At 45.0% G+C, this 22,427-nt stretch overlaps 1 protein-coding gene across 1 annotated transcript in view; it reads left to right on the plus strand.

Moving 5' to 3' along the window:
* The window catches only part of LOC137380178 (kelch domain-containing protein 8B-like), a 132,983-nt gene that overhangs the window by 50,860 nt on the left and 59,696 nt on the right, over window positions 1-22,427 (plus strand). Inside the window, exons 3-4 of the mRNA XM_068051940.1 lie at window positions 14,901-15,065; window positions 15,908-16,132. Coding sequence (XP_067908041.1) covers window positions 14,901-15,065; window positions 15,908-16,132 — 390 coding nt within the window. The remainder of the gene's footprint in view (window positions 1-14,900; window positions 15,066-15,907; window positions 16,133-22,427) is intronic.

The following is a 22,427-nucleotide window of genomic DNA, read 5'->3' on the forward strand; positions in this document are numbered from 1 at the left end:
CTTCTCTCAGTACTTAGCTTCTGAGAGCAAGTTGATGAAACAATTAACATTCTCAACCTTTCATTCCTTAGGTTAATTGTAATGCCATCCATGTCCTTTTCTGCAACAATCACTTTATTCTTTCATGTGAGAGAACAAGTGTCCCGTTTTCCTTCCTACCTTGAAGCAGACTTAAGTTGAGAGGTTAGGCTAGGTAACATCCATTTTTTGGGGCACTACACATGCCCTTTGGAATCCAAAAAATCACCACATACCTATGCACACGTCTGAAGCAAAGTGCGCCAAACCCTATCTTGCTAAAAGTGTAGCGCTCATGCAATTAACTTCCGCGAGAAGTATGCAGAGTAGGTAGGTCATGATGTCAATCAGCATGCAACACTGATTTGACACCAGCGATGCTATTTTGGAGCTCTACACTCCATCTGATCCCCTTCCTTAATGTCACACAGCTATACACGTTCTCAGTAGGAGGCCATGTTTGCCCAGGGTCGTCAGGGAGCAAGTCTCCAACCCGAACCTCAGTGACAACCAATATTTAAGACATCTACACTTCATTAAGGAAGCTGACACTGAAATCTGCAAACCGTTGCAGTCGCAACCCCAACCTCAGAGCAGGGCAAGAACCACATTGTCAGTGGCTGTGAAAGTGACTGTGGCTATGACCGTTTTGCATCTGGTTCCTTCCAGAGACAAGCAGATGGAGCAAGCCTGAGTGTTTGCAAGGTTTGCAGGATTCCTCAGGGCGCAGGGTACCATAGCCGGCACTGCATGTCAACTCTGCCATATACTGAAACCAACTGGGTTTCCACTCCCTCAACGTGCAGCTGGTATGTGGCAATAGGCAGCATATCATTCTGGTATCCTGGCAGCAGTCACAATTCCTTCAATTCTGCGGCAGCCTGCTGTGCCAGCTGCACTTCAGTTACCACAGCAATGCAAAGAGCGGCTACTGGGTGACGAGGGCTATCCACTGGTGACATGGCTCATGTATCTGGCTTGAAACCCATGCACAAATGCGCAGCATGCATACAATAAAAGCCATGCGGCCACGGGAAATGTGATAGAGCAGACCATTAGCATGCTGAAGTAAGGATTCCACAACCTGTGGAACCCTGCAGTACTCGGCTGAGTGGGCCTCAAGATTTGTGGTGGTATACTGCACAACACTGATGTTGTTACTGTTACGTTACTGGACTAGTAATCCTGAGGGCTGATCTAATGATCCAGGCACATGAGTCCAAATCCCACCACAGCAACTGCGGAATTTAAATTCAATTAAATAAATCTGGACCAAAAAGCTCGTATCTCGAATGGTGACCATGAAATTACTGTATTGCTGTAAAAGCCCATCTAGCTCACCAATGCCCGTTAGGGAAGGAAATCTGCAAACACTTTTGAACACTGCTACTCAAAGCCATGATGGCGACAGTCTGAGCTTACATGGAAGCAAGCTGAGCTTGCATGACTTCCACTGCAGCACTCGGGCTTTTGGTGGCTGCTGCTTTTGCTGCAATGGAAGCTGAGACATGGGCCATCAGATGCTGCATCACAGTTAGGTCCACAAGTGCGTTGATGGACTATGATGGAAAGGAATGGGCTGCAGGTTCTGCAGAAAAAGCCCTGTGCCAAGTTGGTTCTGGACTTCTCCATGTTCCTTGGCACTGAGTGCAGGCTTTCTGGCAGGCTTCCTACTGCTCCAAGCATGTTATTGTGTACACCCACCAGCATTTTTCTGTAGGCTGCCCTATCATTGTCCTTACCTAAGTCCCCTGTAGCACAACTTGTCCTTCTAGGTGGTAGAGGTCGCTGGTTTGAAAGGTGCTGTCAAAAGAGGCCTGGTGAGTTGCTGCAGTGCATCTTGTAGATGGTACACACTGCTGCCACTGCATCAGTGGTGAAGTTAGTGAATGTTTACAGTGGTGTTTGGGGTACCAATCAAGCGGGCTGCTTTGTTCTGGATGGGGTTGAGCTTCTCAAGTATTGGAGCAGCACTCTTCCAGGCATGCATCACACTCCTGACTTGTACCTTGTAAATGGTGGACAGGCTTTGGAGAGTCAGGAGGTGAGTTATTTGCCGCAGATTACCCAGCCTGTAACCTACTGTTGTAGCCACAGTATTTATATAGCTAGTCCAGTTAAGTTTCTGGTCAATGGTAATCCCCAGGATGTTGATGGTGGGGGATTCAGCAATGGCAATGCCATTGAATGTCAAAACAAAGAACAAAGATAATTACAGCACAGGAACAGGCCCTTCGGCCCTCCAAGCCTGCGCCGATCCAGATCCTCTCTCTAAACATGTCGCCTATTTTCTAAGGTTCTGTATCTCTTTTCTTCCTGCCCATTCATGTATCTGTCTAGATACATCTTAAAAGAATCCATCGTGCCCGCATCTACCACCTCCGCTGGCAATGCGTTCCAGGTGCCCACCACCCTCTGCGTAAAGAACTTTCCACGCATATCCCCCCTAAACTTTTCCCCTTTCACTTTGAACTCGTGTCCTCTAGTAATTGAAACCCCCACTCTGGGAAAAAGCCTCTTGCTATCCACCCTGTCTATACCTCTCATGATTTTGTACACCTCAATCAGGTCCCCCCTCAACCTCCGTCTTTCTAATGAAAATAATCCTAATCTGCTCAACCTCTCTTCATAGCTAGCGCCCTCCATACCAGGCAACATCCTGGTGAACCTCCTCTGCACCCTCTCCAAAGCATCCACATCCTTTTGATAATGTGGCGACCAGAACTGTATGCAGTATTCCAAATGTGGCCGAACCAAAGTCCTATACAACTGTAACATGACCTGCCAACTCTTGTACTCAATGCCCCGTCCGATGAAGGAAAGCATGCCGTATGCCTTCTTGACCACTCTATTTACCTGCGTTGCCACCTTCAGGGAACAGTGGACCTGAACACCCAAATCTCTCTGGACATCAATTTTCCCCAGGACTTTTCCATTTACTGTATAGTTCACTCTTGAATTGGATCTTCCAAAATGCATCACCTCGCATTTGCCCTGATTGAACTCCATCTGCCATTTCTCTGCCCAACTCTCCAATCTATCTATATTCTGCTGTATTCTCTGACAGTCCCCTTCACTATCTGCTACTCCACCAATCTTAGTGTCGTCTGCAAATTTGCTAATCAGTCCACCTATACTTTCCTCCAAATCATTAATGTATATCACAAACAACAGTGGTCCCAGCACGGATCCCTGTGGAACACCACTGGTCACACGTCTCCATTTTGAGAAACTCCCTTCTACTGCTACTCTCTGTCTCCTGTTGCCCAGCCAGTTCTTTATCCATCGAGCTAGTACACCTTGGACCCCAAGCGCCTTCACTTTCTCCATCAGCCTGCCATGGGGAACCTTATCAAACGCCTTACTGAAGTCCATGTATATGACATCGACAGCCCTTCCCTCATCAATCAACTTTGTCACTTCCTCAAAGAATTCTATTAAGTTGGTAAGACATGACCTTCCCTGCACAAAACCATGTTGCCTATCACTGATGAGCCCATTTTCTTCCAAATGGGAATAGATCCTATCCCTCAGTATCTTCTCCAGCAGCTTCCCTACCACTGACGTCAGGCTCACCGGTCTATAATTACCTGGATTATCCCTGCTACCCTTCTTAAACAAGGGGACAACATTAGCAATTCTCCAGTCCTCCGGGACCTCCCCCGTGTTTAAGGATGCTGCAAAGATATCTGTTAAGGCCCCAGCTATTTCCTCTCTCGCTTCCCTCAGTAACCTGGGATAGATCCCATCCGGACCTGGGGACTTGTCCACCTTAATGCCCTTTAGAATACCCAACACTTCCTCCCTCCTTATGCCGACTTGACCTAGAGTAATCAAACATCTGTTCCTAACCTCAACATCCGTCATGTCCCTCTCCTCGGTGAATACCGATGCAAAGTACTCGTTTAGAATCTCACCCATTTTCTCTGAGTCCAAGCATAACATTCCTCCTTTGTCCTTTAGTGGGCCAATCCATTCTCTAGTTACCCTCTTTCTCCTTATATATGAATAAAAGGCTTTGGGATTTTCCTTAACCCTGTTTGCTAAAGATATTTCATGACCCCTTTTAGCCCTCTTAATTCCTCGTTTCAGATTGGTCCTACATTCCCGATATTCTTTCAAAGCTTCGTCTTTCATCAGCCGCCTAGACCTTATGTATGCTTCCTTTTTCCTCTTAGCTAGTCTCACAATTTCACCTGTCATCCATGGTTCCCTAATCTTGCCATTTCTATCCCTCATTTTCACAGGAACATGTCTCTCCTGCACGCTAATCAACCTCTCTTTAAAAGCCTCCCACATATCACATGTGGATTTACCTTCAAACAGCTGCTCCCAATCTACATTTCCCAGCTCCTGCCGAATTTTGGTATAGTTGGCCTTCCCCCAATTTAGCACTCTTCCTTTAGGACCACTCTCGTCTTTGTCCATGAGTATTTTAAAGCTTACGGAATTGTGATCACTATTCCCAAAGTAGTCCCCTACTGAAACTTCAACAACCTGGCCGGGCTCATTCCCCAACACCAGGTCCAGTATGGCCCCTTCCCGAGTTGGACTATTTACATACTGCTCTAGAAAACCCTCCTGGATGCTCCTTACAAATTCTGCTCCATCTGGACCTCTAACACTAAGCGAATCCCAGTCAATGTTGGGAAAATTAAAATCTCCTATCACCACCACCCTGTTGCTCCTACATCTTTCCATAATCTGTTTACATATTTGTACCTCTATCTCACGCTCGCTGTTGGGAGGCCTGTAGTACAGCCCCAACATTGTTACCGCACCCTTCCTATTTCTGAGTTCTGTCCATATTGCCTCACTGCTCGAGTCCTCCATAGTGCCCTCCTTCAGCACAGCTGTGATATCCTCTTTGACCAGTAATGCAACTCCTCCACCCCTTTTACCTCCCTCTCTATCCCGCCTGAAGCATCGATATCCTGGGATATTTAGTTGCCAATCATGCCCTTCCCTCAACCAAGTCTCAGTAATAGCAATAACATCATACTCCCAGGTACCAATCCAAGCCCTAAGTTCATCTGCCTTACCAACTACACTTCTTGCATTAAAACAAATGCACCTCAGACCACCAGTCCCTTTATATTCATCATCTGCTCCCTGCCTGCTCTTCCCCTTAGTCACACTGACTTCATTATCTAGTTCCTTACAGGCTTTTGTTACTACCTCCTTACTGTCAACTGACCTCAATTGGTTCCCAATTGATGGTTAGATTCTCTCTTGTTGGAGAAGGTCATTGTCTGGATGTTACTTGTTACTTATCAGCCCAAGCCTGTATGTTGTCCAGGTGTTGCTGCATGTGGGCATGGACTGCTTCAGTATCTGAGGAATCGCGAATGGTACTGAACATTGTGCAATCATCAGCAAACATCCCCACTTCTGACTTTATGCTGGAGGGAAGGTCATTGATGAAGCAGCTGAAGATAGTTGGGCCTAGGACACTACCCTGAGGAACTCCTGCAGCGATGTCCTGGGAATGAGATGTTTGACCTCCAACAACCACAACCATCTTCCTTTGTGACTCCAACCAGTGGAAAGTTCTCCCCCGATTCCCATTGGCTTCAACTTTGCCAGGGCTCCTTGATGCCACACTTGGTGAAACATTAGTTTGATATCAAGGGCAGTCACTCTCACCTCACCTCTTGATTTCAGCTCTTTTGTCTATGTTTGGACCAAGGCTGTAATGGGTCCTAGAGCCGAGTGGCCCTGGCAGAACCCAAACTGAGCATTGGTGAGCAGGTTATTGCATTGTAGGTGCAGCTTGATCGCACTGTGATGACACCTTTCTATCACTTTGCTGATGATCGAGAGTAGACTGATGGGGTGGTAATTGGCTGGATTATATTTGCCCTGCATTTTGTGGACAGGACATACCTGGGCAATTTTCCACATTGCAGGGTAGATGCCAATGTTGTAGCAGTACTGGAACAGCTTGGCTAGGGGCGCGGCTAGTTCTGAAGCACAAGTCTTCAGTATTACTGCTGGGAGGTTGTCAGACCCCATAGCCTTAGCAGTGCCTTCAACCATTTCTTGATATCATGTGGAGTGAATCAAATTGGTTGAAGAATGGCATCTGTGATGCTGGGGACCTCAGGAGGAGGCCGAGATGGATCATTCATTCAGCATTTCTGGCTGCAGATGGATGCAAATGTTTCAGTCATTTCTTTTGCAACACTGCATCCCGATCCTTGGGCTATAGGTATTGACCTTTGTGGCTGTCTGCTCTCACTGCTTTCTCAATGTGTATGCAAGCTCGCTTAAAATAGTGCTAGCAAATTACGATTTTGGGAGCCCTGCTGATGCTTTCAGCCAATCAACAGCACAGTTAATGCTGGCTGTATGCAGAAATCATGATAATGAGCAGGCAGCACAAAGATGCCATGCTACCTGCATTATATCGAATAGGCGTGGGTTCATCGCCGATCACAATCAGCCCCCTTAATTTCTCTTACATTTTCCGTTATTATTCAGGGAACAGTTCCTCATCATCAGCAAAATGCAAGCCTTTCACATTCTGGTTTCTCTATGATTGAGTTCCAAATGTATTGGTTCCTATTTCTATGGGACTAACCAGTCTCTAGTTTGCCCAAATATCAATGTAATGGTGGGTTTTCTTATTCAAATGGCTTATATACTGCAGTGGAAGTTAATATTTATAACTTGCCAGCCTATTGGGATTAGGTAATAAAATAGATAAAATAAACTAACTATAATTCCTTTGGGAAATAAAGATGACTATATGAACACATTAAAGAATTGTGATATATATCTGAAAGCTAAATAAATTGAAGTTCTGATTGAAGTGAAAGGTGTATTTGTTACCTGCATACAGTGGGGGTAATTTTGACTTTGGGTGAGAGTGTAAAGCAGGCAATACTGAATCAGCTGCCTATTTTATATCTCTTTCGATTTTCATATTCCTGACTTCAAAATGATCTGCAGTGTGTCTGTCATAGCCACTTGTTTAATGAAACATGCTCGAGGAAATAAGAGGAGATTTCCTCTATGGCCTAGATGCGGCAGTATCTTTGTAAATGGATTTATGCTTTGTGACAGCTCGCAACAGACAAACTCTTTCCCCACGATGGCAAAAAGTAAAAGATGCTGTGAATTTTCACTGCTCAGTTAATTTTAAATGGGTTAACATTGTCATTAAAATATCGGGCACAGGAACATCAAGTCTTAAGGGTTTGCATTCTAATATTGCCAACAGCAATTTCTAGACTCATGGGATGGTGAAATTTCTTTTCCAAACTAATTGCTATGTTTGAATTTCCTCAATCACTTGAATGCTCCTCAATTTCGTCTGCTGAAACCCCAATGAGCTCATTAACATAGCTTCGCCCTCATACAACAGACTAGAGAGCAGCAAATGTGACTTTCCTATGTTTGCACAAGTTCTGAATGGGCATAAATTTCCATCCAAAATTTTAGATGCAGCAGGAGTCAAAGTTGCTTGCTGCAAAATTTGGTTGCGTAATGACCATATGTTTTGCATTACGGCTGCCGTTTCGGGTCCAGAATGTGCACACTTCTGGTGCACATAGCGCCGCACACCATTTTAAGTGGGTTGTTAGCACAGGTCCCAGAAACATGCGTCAGAAGAATGCACAGTAGCGACGTCCCTCAGTGTGAAATGCTGATGTGAATCTCCAGTGCCATTTTCAATCTCAATGCTCCAGCTAGTGACCTCTCTTAACCTCGCACAGATGGACATGGTTTTAGCAGCAGGAAGGACCTCCCACCAGTATTATTTAAAGGGATCATCAACTACTTCCAGCTTAGTTGCTGATTGATTTCTACTGTCTGTTGCTGAGTTAGTAGAAATGCTTGGATATTTGTACTGCTACTTAAATTAGGTGAAGTCTGCAGGGAGTGGTGTGGCACGTGCTGAAGGCCTTAGTTCTGACTTCAAGGGTTCAGCTCAGACCACTTGCTACCAGCCATGAATACTGTAGTTTCTATCTCCCTTGGCCTGCAGCATGACAGGGAGAATGAGCAGAAGTGACACAGAGGATGACCAGCTCCTCGAAGATGGAGGAGGAGGAAGGGGAGAAGGGCTTTCACCAGAAGGCCATATCCATCCAGGATCTTCATGGAGCAATTCTCCTACCTCAGCCTAAGCCAGCAACAATGTGTGCGACCTCTCTGTTTGACAAAGGAGGTGCTTACTGAAATCTGCCACCTGGTGCAGGCAGACCTGCAGACTCAGAGCAGGGTGAGGACAGCATTGCCAATGGCTCGAAAGGTAACCACAACCATGAACTTCTGTGCATTGGGCTCCTTTCAGGCTGGAGGAGGTGACATCTCCAACATGTCCCAGATTGCCGTTCACTGTTGTACAAGGGAGGTCACTGATACCCTGTAAGCAAAGAGAGGGGAATACACAGGGCGGCACAGTGGTGCAGTGGTTAGCACCGCAGCCTCACAGCTCCAGTGACCCAGGTTCAATTCTGGGTACTGCCTGTGTGGAGTTTGCAAGTTCTCCCTGTGTCTGTGTGGGTTTCCTCCGGGTGCTCCGGTTTCCTCCCACATGCCAAAGACTTGCAGGTTGATAGGTAAATTGGCCATTAGCAATTGCCCCTAGTATAGTTAGGTGGTAGGGAAATATAGGGACAGGTGGGTATGTGGTAGGAATATGGAATTAGTGTAGGATTAGTATAAATGGGTGGTTGATGGTCGGCACAGATTCGGTGGGCCGAAGGGCCTGTTTCAGTGCTGTATCTCTAAACTAAACTAAACTAAACATTACATGCTGTCTTTCCAGAGAAAAGCAGGCGGAGCATACATGTGACTTTGCTAGGATAGCGGGCTTCCCTATGGGCAAGGTGCCATTGACTGTAGGCACATTGTTTTGCAGGCACCGCATGTAAATTCAGAGATGTACCGTATTCGCAAAAGATACTCAATGTCCAGCTGATGTGAAACCATGCTCCGTGCATCAGGCAGGTCAATGCCTGGCATCCTGGCAGCAGTTATGATGCCTTTATTCTGCATCAGTCCACTGTACCATCAACATTTGAGCCATCACAAGAAACCAGAGGGTGGCTACTGGGCGACAGGGGCTTTCTGCTGACCAGCTGGCTTATGACTTCAGTGTGCAACCCTTGGACACATGGGAAACTTGCATATAATGAGAGCCATGCTGTCACACGAAATGTCATTGAGCAGACCATTGGCATGCTTAACCAACACTGCCGCTGCCTGCACTGATCTGGAGGAGCCCTGTAGTACTTGCCAGAGTGCATGATACAATTTGTCATGGTCTGCTGCATCCTGCACAAGCTCACCATCGTGAGGGCACAACCCTTGCCACCAGATATACGGCGAGCAGCTGAGGAGGAGGAAGGGAGGACACAACCAGCAAATCCCCTCTCTGGCTGGGCTCTCCGTGATTGTCTCCTGCAACTATAGTATCAGTGAACACAACCCCAATTCCCCATTCAACAACATTCCCTCTGTTAACATTTCCTACTGACCATCACAGTGTCCTCTTGGCCACAATGCTGAAATTAAAAGTTACCACAAAAAAACCATTCCAAACCAAGTTTATCAATCAAACCATCCAATATTCCATACAAAAGTCAATTAATCACCCTTGTGCATTCCCTTAGTGCTCGTCTTTTGTGTGCCTTTGCCTAGCCTAGAGTTCCGATGCAGTGCAAACCAGTGACTGCAGCATGGCTGGCAGGAGGCTGCTGACTTTGAGTGGGGAGACTGCTGATGGCCTTGCAGGATGCCCTCGTGCAGCTCTGGCCCGAGAACGCCCAACTTTGGACTGCATCACCGCGACATGGGCAGCCACAGTCTGGGATTCCTGGCTGACAAGCAAGGGCACGGACGGAATGGCAATGGTGGGAGGATGAATGCTGCCATCCTGAGGATGGACAACTGGTTCAAGCTTTTCCCCCTGGGGTTGCACCTCAGCGATCCTAATAATCTGTTGGAGGATGGATTGCCCCTTTGAGCAGTGGTATCCGCAGCCATGATGGCAGCAGTGTGCAAGGCTGCAAGTGACACTTGCAAGGCAGCAAGCTGAGATTGTATGACTTCAGTCTGAGCTTCCACTGCAGCACTCAGACATGAAGGGAGGAATTTTATGCTCTTCCCCCGTGGTGAGTTTGGAGGTGGAGAGAGCATAAAATTGGGTGGGATGGTGATGGGGGTGGGGAGGGGAGGGAGGCGCAGTTGTGGGGAGGGGTTCCAGCCACTATCCTGCCTGCATCAAAATTTAGTCCAGGGTGGGAAGGTCTGTGAATGGCCTTCCTGCCCCGCTGCCAATTGAGGCCCTTAACTGAGCAATTAACCCCTATTACGGGCCTCTTTCCGCCGCAGCCGCAATTAGCCATGCGGCAGACAGCCCTGTCTCCTGGGGGAGATGGGACCTGTATAGGCCCAAGGGCTGCACCTTAACAGCGAGGACCAATGTCCTTGGGCGGGGGGGTGGGCGGTGATTTGCTCATGTTATTGGGGAGGGTTTAAACAAATGTGGCAGGGAGGGTTGGTGGGAGTCATGAAATATTAGCAAAGAAAAACAAGGTGCATAGAAAATTGGGAGAGATAGATAGCACTCAAATAGGAAATTATTAGGTCTTTTGGGCCTCCTTATCTCGAGAGACAATGGATACGCGCCTGGAGGTGGTCAGTGGTTTGTGAAGCAGCGCCTGGAGTGGCTATAAAGGCCAATTCTAGAGTGACAGGCTCTTCCACAGGTGCTGCAGAGAAATTTGTTTGTCGGGGCTGTTGCACAGTTGGCTCTCCCCTTGCGCCTCTGTCTTTTTTCCTGCCAACTAGGGTCAAAGTAAGAGGAAATGTGATAAGGTCCAAATTAGGTTTACTGTGCATGTAGGGGAATGCGCGGATTGTGGTAAATAAGATTTGTGAGGTGCAGGTGCAGATAGCCACATGGAAATATGATGTCATGGCAATAATGGAGATTGGCAGGCAAACTGTAACTGAACAAGGAGTTGCCTTTAAAGAGGAGATACTTTGGCTACAGTCAAGGTACATTCCCATGAAGGGAAAAGGTAGGGTAAAAGAGATAGAGAGTAAGATGAAGCAGAAAAAGGGTGCATATGACAGATGTCAGGTGGATAACACAATTGAGAACTAGGCTGAATATAGAAGGTTCAGACGGGAAGTAAAAAAACAAATAAGAGAAGCAAAGAGAGAGTATGAGAAGAGACTGACAGCTGACATAAAAAGGAATCCAAAAGTATTCTATAGGCATATAAATAGTAAAAGAGTGGTAAAAGGAAGAATGGGGCTGATTATGGACCTTAATGGGGATTTATGTATGGAGGCAGGGGACATGGCTGAGTTACTAAATGAATACTTTGCATCTGTCTTTACCAAGGAAGAAGATGCTGCCCAAGTCATAGTGAAAGAGGAGTTAGTTGAGACACTGGGTGGGCCAAAAACTAATGAAGAGAAGGTATTAGATAGGCAGGCTGTACTTAAAGTTGTTAAGTCATCAGGACCAGATGAGATGCATCCAAGGACTCTGAGGAAATTAAGAGAGAAAATTGTAGAGGCACTGGCCATAATCTTCCAATCCTCCTTAGATACACGTGCAGTGCCAGAGGACTGGAGAATTGCAAATGTTACACCCTTGTCCAAAAAGGGTGTAAGGATAAACCCAGCAACTATAGGCCAGTCAGTTTAACCCTGGTGGTGGGAAAGCTTTTGAAAACAATAATTCGGGACAACATTCACAGTCACTTGGACAAATGTGCATCAATTAAGGAAAGCCAGCACAGATTTGTTAAGGGCAAATCTTGTTTAACTAACTTGCTTGAGTTTTTTGATGTGGGAACAGAGAGGGCTGATGAGGGTAATGCATTTGCTGTGGTGTACAGGGACTTCCAAAAGGCATTTAATGAAGTGCCACATAACAGGCTTGTCAGCAAAATTAGAGCCCATGGAATAAAAGGGACAGTAGCAGCATGGATACAAAATTGACTGAGTGACAGGAAACAGAGGGTTGTGAGCGGTTGTTTTTTGTTCTGGAGTAAGGTATATAGTGGGGTTCCCCAGGGGTCGGTGTTAGGACCCCTTCATTTCTTGATATATATTAATGACCTGGACTTTGGCGCACAGGGTACAATTTAAAAATTTGCAGGTAACAAAAAGCTTAGAAGTATTGTGAACAGTGAGAAGGATAGTGGTAGACTTCAAGAGAATACTAGCAGGCTAGTGGGATGGGCGAATATATGGCGGATGAAATTTAATGCAGCAAAATGTGAAGTGATACATTTTGTTAGGAAGGATGTAACCATTCTGGATTCTATGGGGGAAATTTTATACTGGCGGCAGGGGACTCGATGTCTGGAAAAACCAATGCTGAGATCCCTGCGCCACCTCTTTTCTGGAAGGCCTGCCGAATTTAGTGCCAATCAGGCACTTAAGTGGACAGTGGCGGGCCTTCAATAGGATCTAGGCCCCCATCGCCAGAAGTCCTGCCTTTGGAGAGCTGCCGGCCAATTAGAAGCCAGCAGCTGCAGTTCCACTACGGAGGCAGTGGCTGCTGCTGGAGGTGACCATACTGGAGGCCGAGGAGTGTCGCTGGAGCCAGGCCTTAGGTTGGTCAGGGTGGGAGGAGTCATGGGGGAGGGGGTGTGGCAGCAAGGGTGGGGGTGGCCCTCAGCGGGGTCCGCCCCCTTTCTGACACCAGGTCCCTCGTTCAGGCACTAGAGGGCCCCCCTCACCAACTTCCCCCCCCCCACCCCCCCACCGGAGTGGGAAAGCCTGCACTTTTTTTTCACTGTGCTTCCTGTGCAGCAACAGGGTGGCCCGCTGCATGGCTAATTGCAGGAAGAGGCCCTTAATTGGGGATTAACTACGCAGTTAAAGGCCTCAATTTTCGGTGGGGCGGGAAGCTCGTTCACAGGCCTTCCCACCCCGGACTAAATTTTGGCAGAGGGGGATGGTGGTGGGACCTCCCCCACCCCCCACCCCACCATCATCCCACCTGATTTTATGCTCTCCCCATGTCCAAACCTGCCGCAGAGGAGAGCATAAAACTCCCCCCTATGATTTTATGAGGAGAAATTGGGTAGGAAAACACTGTCATTTTTAAACCTTTCAGCCTTACCTCTGGCCACGGCCTCAGTCATGGCCACTCCAATGATGGCCAACTCCTCCATTGGGGTAAGAACGTGCGACAGGGCCCACTCCCTGCCAGTTAGCTGCTGCTGCCTCCAGTTATCTTGTCCCTCTAGGGAGAGGGAAGTGTATCAGAGAGTGTGATGCAGTCTGTTTGGGTGATAGGGCTGTCATAGTTAAATAGCTGGTAGTTTGTGCAAGCTGTGAGATGTGGGTGTGTGGCTTGTGGCAATGCTGAGTATGTGAGGGTGTGGCGAACCTATAAATGTGGATAAGAATCATGGTTGATATAAGGTGAGTGATGGGGGTGTGGTGCAATGAGTGTGTACAAGGCTAATAGTGCAGTTGGTAGGTTATGGCATTTGAAGATACATTCACTGACCGTGACCACTCATGTGGGGTCATTTAACTTATTGCAACTCTGCATTCAGTTCTTTGGGGCTGCACTCTGCTCTCAGTTCCTTTGCAGCATCTGTCTGGAGGGTCTCCTGGTCCCCTGTGGATAGAGGACCTCTGTCATCCTGTCCACCTCCTGCACCAATGCCTGCAGTGCTGTGTCAGAGAACCTTGGAGCTTGTGTCCTTCCCAGGTCAAGCCTGCTCTTAGGATGACTTCCAGCACCTCCTGCAGTCAAGCTGGCTTTATGTAGTGCAGGCTAGTCAGAACTCATGCTAGACTCTCACGATTTTGTATCCCCTGATCTGACATGCAACCACTCAACAGCACTCTCAGCACTGGCTGCACACTACAATCATGTAAATGAGCAGGCAGCACAAAGTTTGCCTGCATATGACACGGGTTAATCCCTGTGCTGGTTTTTGGTGGCTATCCAAATGTTCCCCCTCTATTTCATGTACCCTATAATGATTTTTTAGTTTTTCCTTGCTGAGACCAGACCTGTATTTTCTATATTTTGAATACTTTTTTATGGCAACCCTATCAGTTGCATCAAAAAAAAGTTTCACAATTGCATTGTGCTTGAAGTGCATAAATAATGGATTAATGACATCAAACTTTAATTTTCATAACATCAATAAAGAGAGACTTAATGAAGGTGGCACATAATCCACCTATTACCTGGGCCGTTACTGATTACTAAATTTCCGCTTGTTTCACACTGGCTTTTACTTTCTGGCGTATGCTCGTAAGATTCTCAGGAAATTGCGGTGTAAGTTGCTTTTGCCAGATTGGCATGGAAACCAATGTAAATTTTGGCATTAGTCAAATCAAGGAATTGCGTAAGTGTGAAATGCTAAGAATCCTTTCAATCAGGTTTGATGTCGTGATTGTGATAGTCAGTACAAATTCACTGACACAGAAAGCCATCTAAGGCTGTGAGCATGTTGCCTGAGTTCTTGCTGCTATGACATGAGCTGCAGTGAAGAATTGCCCCTGATGTTTGGCCATAAAAATGACACTAATATTGTATAATACAAATTACGTGCAATCTGCAAGAAACAAGAGTCAATATAAACAAGCAATAAGAGTCCTGAACAAAGATTGAATTATAGTAATTCAATATGCTGAAGCTTTATTTGATAAATATTATTTTTGCATACAGACTTGTGAACAGACTGTTAATAAATAAAAATGCATCTGGTACGGTAGGATTTAACTATAACGATGCCAATCCAATCTTACTGGCTTTAGCACTTAATAGAATGTGTAAGCCATCATAATCATATTGTATTCAATTATAACTCTAATGGTTTCAGTTATTATTGCATTGTTACGCTCCTGACATGATCATGTGGATTATGTTTCAGATGGCAGGGTGTACGCTTTGGGAGGAATGGGCTCAGATGCTGCTCCACAAGCACTGGTACGTGTGTATGAACCAGCCAGAGATCACTGGCAACCTCTACCACCGATGCCAACACCACAGTATGCAGCCTCTTCTTTCCTCAAGGGCAATAAAATCTATGTCCTAGGTAAATGACCATTTCTGTCAGGCTGCATATCATTTGTTGTTGTTGTTGTTGTTGCCTTCTTTTGTGTCAGCACTTACTAGTTTTGTAACTGTATTTTCAGAACACTGAGATACTATTGCTTCTTTGACATACTTGTTGAAAGAAGGCATTGCGGATTCTTAGCACGTGCTGGTAGTTATGCTGATTTAAAGATAAAGCAATTTATTTGTTCTTTGCCCTCGAGGTTGAGAACCTAAGAACATAAGAAATAGCCGCAGGAGTAGGCCATCTGGCTCCTCGAGCCTGCTCTGCCATTGAATAAGATCATGGGTGATTTTACATCTCAACTCCACCTTTACTGCCCTATCCCCATATCCCTTGATTCCCTTAGTGACCAAAAATCTATTGATCTCAGTCTTTAATATACTTAACAGAATGAGAAAATCTGACCACCAGTCAGGCCAGCGAAACCCACATCCCATGAAATGAATTAAATTTGTGGATCAACAGACAGCACACCTGGATCATTTAGATGAAGCCAGAGGCCCAGGCTCGGGCCATTCTCAGGCCTCCCATACTGGCACGCATTGCGGCCTTCGTGCCTAAAACTGGGCACTGATAGATTTCTGCTCCAATATGTACCTTGATATGTTCACAGAAGGTTACTGGTGTCTAAAATGATAATATTTCCTTGAAAAGCTATACCATTCACTGGCTTACACAAACTTTTAGTCAACAATATTTGTCACAAAATAAAATGTTTCTTTGAGCATTCGCTGCAGTAAAATTGCATTGTTGAAATGTAATTTCGTCACAAGCATGTACTGATGAAGTACAGTGATCTAAACCCTTTGTTTTGTTAGGAGGAAGACAGGGTAAACTACCTGTGACTGCTTTTGAGGCCTTAGACCTGGAAACAAAGAGCTGGACGAAATATCCCAGCATACCTAGCCGCCGTGCATTTGCTAACTGTGCTATGACTGAAAAATGCTTTTATAGCCTTGGAGGTCTTCAGCAGCCAGGCCCTCACAACTTCTACTCCAGGCCACACTTTGTCAATACAATGGAAGTGTTTGACATAGAACAAGGCAAGTTCAGCATCTCTTTTGTTTTAATTGATAGCAAGCTGTCTGTATTTCTTTCCATGCATTCTTTAATCCATAGTCTACCTGGGCTCTAATGAGAGCTGCTGCTGAGAGGAAAGGCCTTCAAGCCAATGGGTTCCAAACTCTGCCAATGCCTTGCTCAACTGGATGCTAGAAAGAGTGTTCAGGGCTTTCCACTTTCTGTCATTATTTTTTCTTCCTGTTTCTGGTGAAGTACTTGGCTTCCTTTCAGCATCTCTCAACAGTGATGCAGCTGAAACTGAGAACTCAGAGACGCAGTTCCACATGCTGGTGCTCTCACACAAACAGGTTGGGGAGAGGCGTAAAGAGAACCCACCCTACAACCAATGTGCAGTTTGTTTAGCGCAAAAAAAATGTTGAAGACGTGCAGGAATTAGTGAAAAATTAAGACAGTGGCCGCAAATGTTTTGATATATGTGCTGTTAAATCTTCTTTAGGCTGAGAGTTTCACAGTATTCACAGCAGTTGCATCTATGTTGTTAATTAATCTGCTGCTCGTAAGGGGTGGAAGTGGACACAGGAGATTTCAGTAATCAGCAGAGATTTTCGCGATTCAAGGCACCTGCAAATAACCACTGGTGCATTTCTTCTGTAATGTTTCCTTAGTTACTTGGGTGGTAATGTTTTGTTTAAGTAAATTTAGTCCAAAGCAAAAAAAAGAGATAATTAGAATGCTTTCCAAAATTCGTCCTTCTGAACACGATACTGAAGTATTAACATTGTGTTGATCAAAATCAGTTCTAGGTTTCTGTTGTGTTACTGGCTTTTTCGGTTTATCATTATTATTAAGAATTTTGATATCATTTAAAGCTACAGATACCAACTAACACTGAGATTACACAGCAAGCTGAAATGTAACTCAGCTTAATGAATGCAGTCTTCCATTCTGTTTAAACTATATAAATATAGATAGCAATTGAACAAACAAGGTATACATATTCAAATCTCTTCTGTTAAAATTAAACAGAGATACTAAAATGTATTGCAACAGTGAATATCTGGGGCAGTTCGTGCCTCAGGCTGCCTAACGTCCCTTCAACCTGAAGGTTTGGGCGCAGATTGCTCGTGCAACAACAACTTGCATTTATATAGCACCTTTAACATACTTAAACATCCCAAGGAGCTTCACAGGAGCATTACAAAGCAAAATTTGACACATGGAGCCACATAAGAAAATATTAGAACAGATGACCAAAAGCTTGGTCAAAGAGGTAGGTTTTGAGGAGGAAAGAGATGTGGAGAGGTTTAGGGAGGGAATTCCAAGAGCTTGGGGCCTTGTCAGCTGAAGGCATGACCTCTAATCATGGAGCATTTAAAATTGAGGATGCTCAAGAGGCCAAATTTGAAGGAATGTAGATATTTTGGAGAGTTGTATAACTGGAGAAGATTACAGAGAGAGGATGGAGCGAGGTGACGGAGAGATTCAAAAACAAGGATGAAAATTTCAACATCGAGCGTTAGCTTAATCAGAAGCTGATGGAAGTCAGTGAGCACAGGGATGATGCGTGAATGGGACTTGGTGTGAGTTAGGACACAGGGAGCAGAGTTTTGGATGCATTGTTGAGCCTGGTCTCAAAACAGGTCCAGACTAATTTCTACCAGTTTGTCACATTTCTGAGATATACAATATTAATACAAGTTACTCCTCCTTCTAGCAGAGATAGGATACTTCGAGGTATACAGGAGACCTTTGTTGAGCAAACATTTTGAGTGCTAAAGCAACAGTTGGAAGCTTTGGGAGGGGAAGTAAGAATGTTCTTTATTAAAGATGGACAAGATTGTAATATAATGTAGCACAATATTGGTGTGGGACAGAGGTTTCACCATGTTGAATATGGAGCATCAGCAAGTTATGGAAGCCCAAGAAGATAATTTTGTGCTGAAGTCACTGTAGCCAGGAAGACAGGTACAGGAGTGCCTCATTGCTCAGCACTTGTACAGTTGGTCACTGTTATTTTCAATCTTCGTAACGCTGATTACTCATGTACTCTTGCATTAGAATTGTGGGGGAGTGGGGAAGAATGTCCTCTATTTGATGCAAAATTATAAAAGTGAGTATAAAAAATGTGGAAAGAAAATGCTGGCTTTGAATTTCATTAAGAAATGAAAAACGGTTGGTGGGACTAACAGGAGCTGAAAGTTAGGTGGATGCAAATGCCTGGTCTCCCCTCTCCCTACTGTTCAGTGCTAGTTTCTTGTGGGAGTTGGGGTGAGAGGGTCTTGCATCTAGTGCCTTGCAGGCTGACATCAGGAATGGTGGTGGCTCTAGTGGGATGACATTACTGACCACAATTCCAGCTGATCCCAACTCCAATATAGTGTTTGTTGGCAAGATGGAGACATACATTACATTGAACAAGGCAAAGATGGGGCCTGCAGGATTGTTTAAGGATGATTTCTTTTGTGACTAGCTGTAAGGAAGGCAGCCTTCTAGAAAAGGACCATTTTTCTTCTTTATTTGAATGTTCAGTCAGACTCCCTGACTGAACCCAAGCATCTGCCCACCATTGCACATTCCTGCCTTTCCCATGTATACCGGATATCGCTATACTGCATTGGTGCCTGGCACCAATCTGCTAGTTGTAAAACTCTGGGAATTCCAAAGGGATCAAGCTTGTAAGGCACTGGTGGATCTGAAGTCTTGCTTCTGGCATCATGGTTTTTTGATCGCAACGTCTTTACTGCACATGTGGTCCCATCACCTGCTATGCCTCAGTGGCAGCTTAGAAAAGTTGATGCTCTGACAGGCAAAGTGCATTTTACTCAAATTTCACTTGTAAATTCAGCCGTTTGTGTAGTCAGGAATTTGCTTTGTCATGGTATTTCTCCTTGAACTGGAGATAGTTGCCCCCCTCTTTCCACCCCACACCCTGTGAATAAACAGCGCAGAAAAACAGCATCTGCCCACATCCATACAAAATAGATATGACACCAGGGCCCAGAAACATCTCATCAGTAATGCAGTTCACCATTCCTGTTACTAAGAATAGTCAGGGTTAGAGGCTGTGTATTATCCACTCTACTCAAGAATGGGGAGCGGATTACACAGATCGACTCAAATGTCATATCTAATAACATTTCCTCCATTTTCTAGCAGCTCCCCTTCTAATTGAGGTTGCATTGACCAAATTGCATAGCACTAAAGGTTATTCAATCGAGATAAAGAGCTAGTATTGTCAATTTACAAAGCCTTCTTTTTTATCCCTTTAAGTTTTGTCTTTCATGGAAAGCTTTCAGCAGTTTCCAGCTTATTCATTATCTTCATGATAATTGCTTTGAAGTTCTGTGACCTCAGAGGGATAACAATCATTTTTATTGAAGAAAAGAACAAAAGAAAAATAATTAAACAAAACATCAGCTGAAAATTATGTTTGTTATTCAAAATGTAATAAATACTGTAATTCCTGTACCCCTCTGAATATAGGGCACCTTCTTGGATACAGCCTTCTCATTAGTATATCCTACATTCTCCTACTAGTACAATTAATAAGCTCTCCAGTGTATGGTGCACCCCCACTAGAAAATGTATTTGGATATAGTCTTCTCCCACCTATCTTGTGCACAAACACATGTTTGTAAGACAATTCCAAAGAAAAACTTGGGAGTCCTGTAACAAGATACTAGCTAAAAGCACAGAAACAGCAACTTAAATGAAATTGAAAAAGAAAATACAGGACAAAATAACAGATTAAGGAAATACTTGCTAATAGAACAATGGAAGAATAATGTTAAAAGCAATTGTTTTCATCCTTTACTAATTGCTTAACTTTATTCAGTAACATTGTTTTGCCTTAGGAGATCATTAAAAAAAAAAGTCCTGGAATGATGTAGCTTAGCTTAGGCACTTTAGCTTAGCTTTCAAAAGGGCATCACCAGGCTTCATCAGGCACCACTTTAATCAGGCAAACCCTGGAAGTGGCTCTCATCATTAAGTGCTCAGTTGTCCAATTTCCTCATTTGCATTGTACTGCGAGTGAGGAATTAAAGAGACATGCTCAATGAAGCAAGGGGACATATGGAAAAGAAGAAAATGCCCAGTAAAGAAAGAATGCCCTAAAATTTATACAGTAAGTCAATTTGGATAGTTCTTAACGGATCCCATCAACCTGTCCCATAAATCCCTCCTTGCTGAGTACCGTTACTGTTTGATCCCTGAAAGCAGCAAAAGCTGGCATCCTGTGAGTAGAATTAGATTCTCGTGGGATTTTCTAAACTTTTGACTAGTATATTCCGTCATTGTTGCTTTTTATATATGAATCTTTTGTGCTGGGATCAGTTGGAGTTTGTTATCTTCTGTTGCAAGTATAGCAGAACAGAAAATGCTATTTCACAGTTACTGGTAAGAAACACTGCTTGGTTGAATGGGTCACAAATTTCTTCAGCAGAACTGAGAAAAATTCTATTGTAGGGATTAGAGATTCTTCCACAGCATCTATTGCCATGGTTGCATGATTAAAGGGTTCACTATAGTACACAGTAATAGGGAGTTCATCTGTCGTGGCACCTCTCAGTGGTAACAAATTCTTTCTCTTTGTCTGATGCTGGTAAATTAACTAATTGGCATTTGATTAAGGCTGATGGAATGCATTTTCACTTACAATACCAAAGTGATATTATAATAAAGCCTCAATGCTTTAGTGATTCGTCTATTTAATCTGAATCAAATTCAAGCCTTTCCTCTTTGCTGTACTGAGCAGACATTTCATGGAAATCACTCCACTTGAAACTGCATTTTTGTTCCTACTAGTAAGCAAGAAGCAATTCCAGGAATGTATTTACAGTGCAAGATACAGCACAAGATACTGATATCAGTCATGATCTAATTTAATGGTTCTCAAGCTGAGATCCACAGACACCTGTGGGTCCACAGAGACCTTCCAAGGGGTCTGCAACACAAGGCTAGCCTTACGGGTGGGCAATGTGGGCAAGAGTAAGTGCGTGAGCGGCATCCAGAGACGCTCCCTGCTCTCCCCCCAACCATGCTCCTACTCTTCCCCTGCTCTCTCTGTGCCCCTGCTCTCTCTCTTTTCCTGCTCCCCCTCCCACTGTGCTCCTGCTCTTTATGAGCTCCTATTCTCTCTGTGCTCCTGCAGCCCCCCTGCGCTACCCCCCATCTCCCATGTTCCTGTTCCCCCCATGCTCCTGTTCTCTCCGTGCTCTTGCTTTCCTGTGATTATGCTCTCTCTGTGCGCCAGCTGTCTCGGTGTTCCTACTCTCTCTGGGTTCCTACTTCTCCGTGCTCCTGCTCTCTCCGTGCTCCTGCTCTCTCCGTGCTCCTGCTCTCTCCGTGCTCCTGCTCTCTCCGTGCTCCTGCTCTCTCCGTGCTCCTGCTCTCTCCGTGCTCCTGCTCTCTCCGTGCCCCTGCTCTCTCTGTTTTCCTGCTCCCCCTCCCACTGTGCTCCTGCTCTTTATGAGCTCCTATTCTCTCTGTGCTCCTGCAGCCCCCCTGCGCTACCCCCCATCTCCCATGTTCCTGTTCCCCCCATGCTCCTGCTCTCTCCGTGCTCTTGCTTTCCTGTGATTCTGCTCTCTCTGTGCGCCAGCTGTCTCTGTGTTCCTACTCTCTCTGGGTTCCTACTTCTCCGTGCTCCTGCTCTCTCCGTGCTCCTGCTCTCTCCGTGCTCCTGCTCTCTCCGTGCTCTTGCTCTCTCCATGCTCCTGATGTCTCATGACTCCTGCTTTCCCCATGCTCCTACTCTCTTTGTGTTCTGCTTCCCCAGTGCTTCTGCTCTCCCCTTCCTCCCTAGTGCTTCCTCTGTGCTCTGCTCTCCTGGCTCCTGCCCTCTCCAGGCTTCTGCCAAAGGTCAACAGGCTCTGCAGTGAGAAACAGGCACAGCCATCTCACTGTTATCTGTAAGTAGATGCCTGTTTTCTTAAAAACATTAATAAAGCACTCTTCACATGCAGCATTTCGATATTATGAGTATTATATAGTAGTATAATTTAGATTGGGATCCATGATTACTAATCCATTTGAAAATAGGCCCTTCAATCTAAAAGGTTTGAGAACCACTAATCTAATTGAATAGTGGAACCGGCCCGAGAGGCTGAATGGCCAATTCCTGTTCTTATGTTCCTATCAGATTATTCACATATCTATCAGCTGCATCTGTTCCTGTTGGAGGCCATTTGAAGCTTTATGGAATGAATATTGGAATTTATCCTATTGTAAATCTCCTTTGGCATTTAATGTTCTTTTGGCAGTCTGTAAATATGAAATTTTTATTCATCTTAAGGTGAAGAATAGCTACTTCTT

The sequence above is a fragment of the Heterodontus francisci genome, chromosome 19, assembly GCF_036365525.1.
Source record: "Heterodontus francisci isolate sHetFra1 chromosome 19, sHetFra1.hap1, whole genome shotgun sequence".
Classification (NCBI taxonomy): Eukaryota; Metazoa; Chordata; class Chondrichthyes; order Heterodontiformes; family Heterodontidae; genus Heterodontus; species Heterodontus francisci.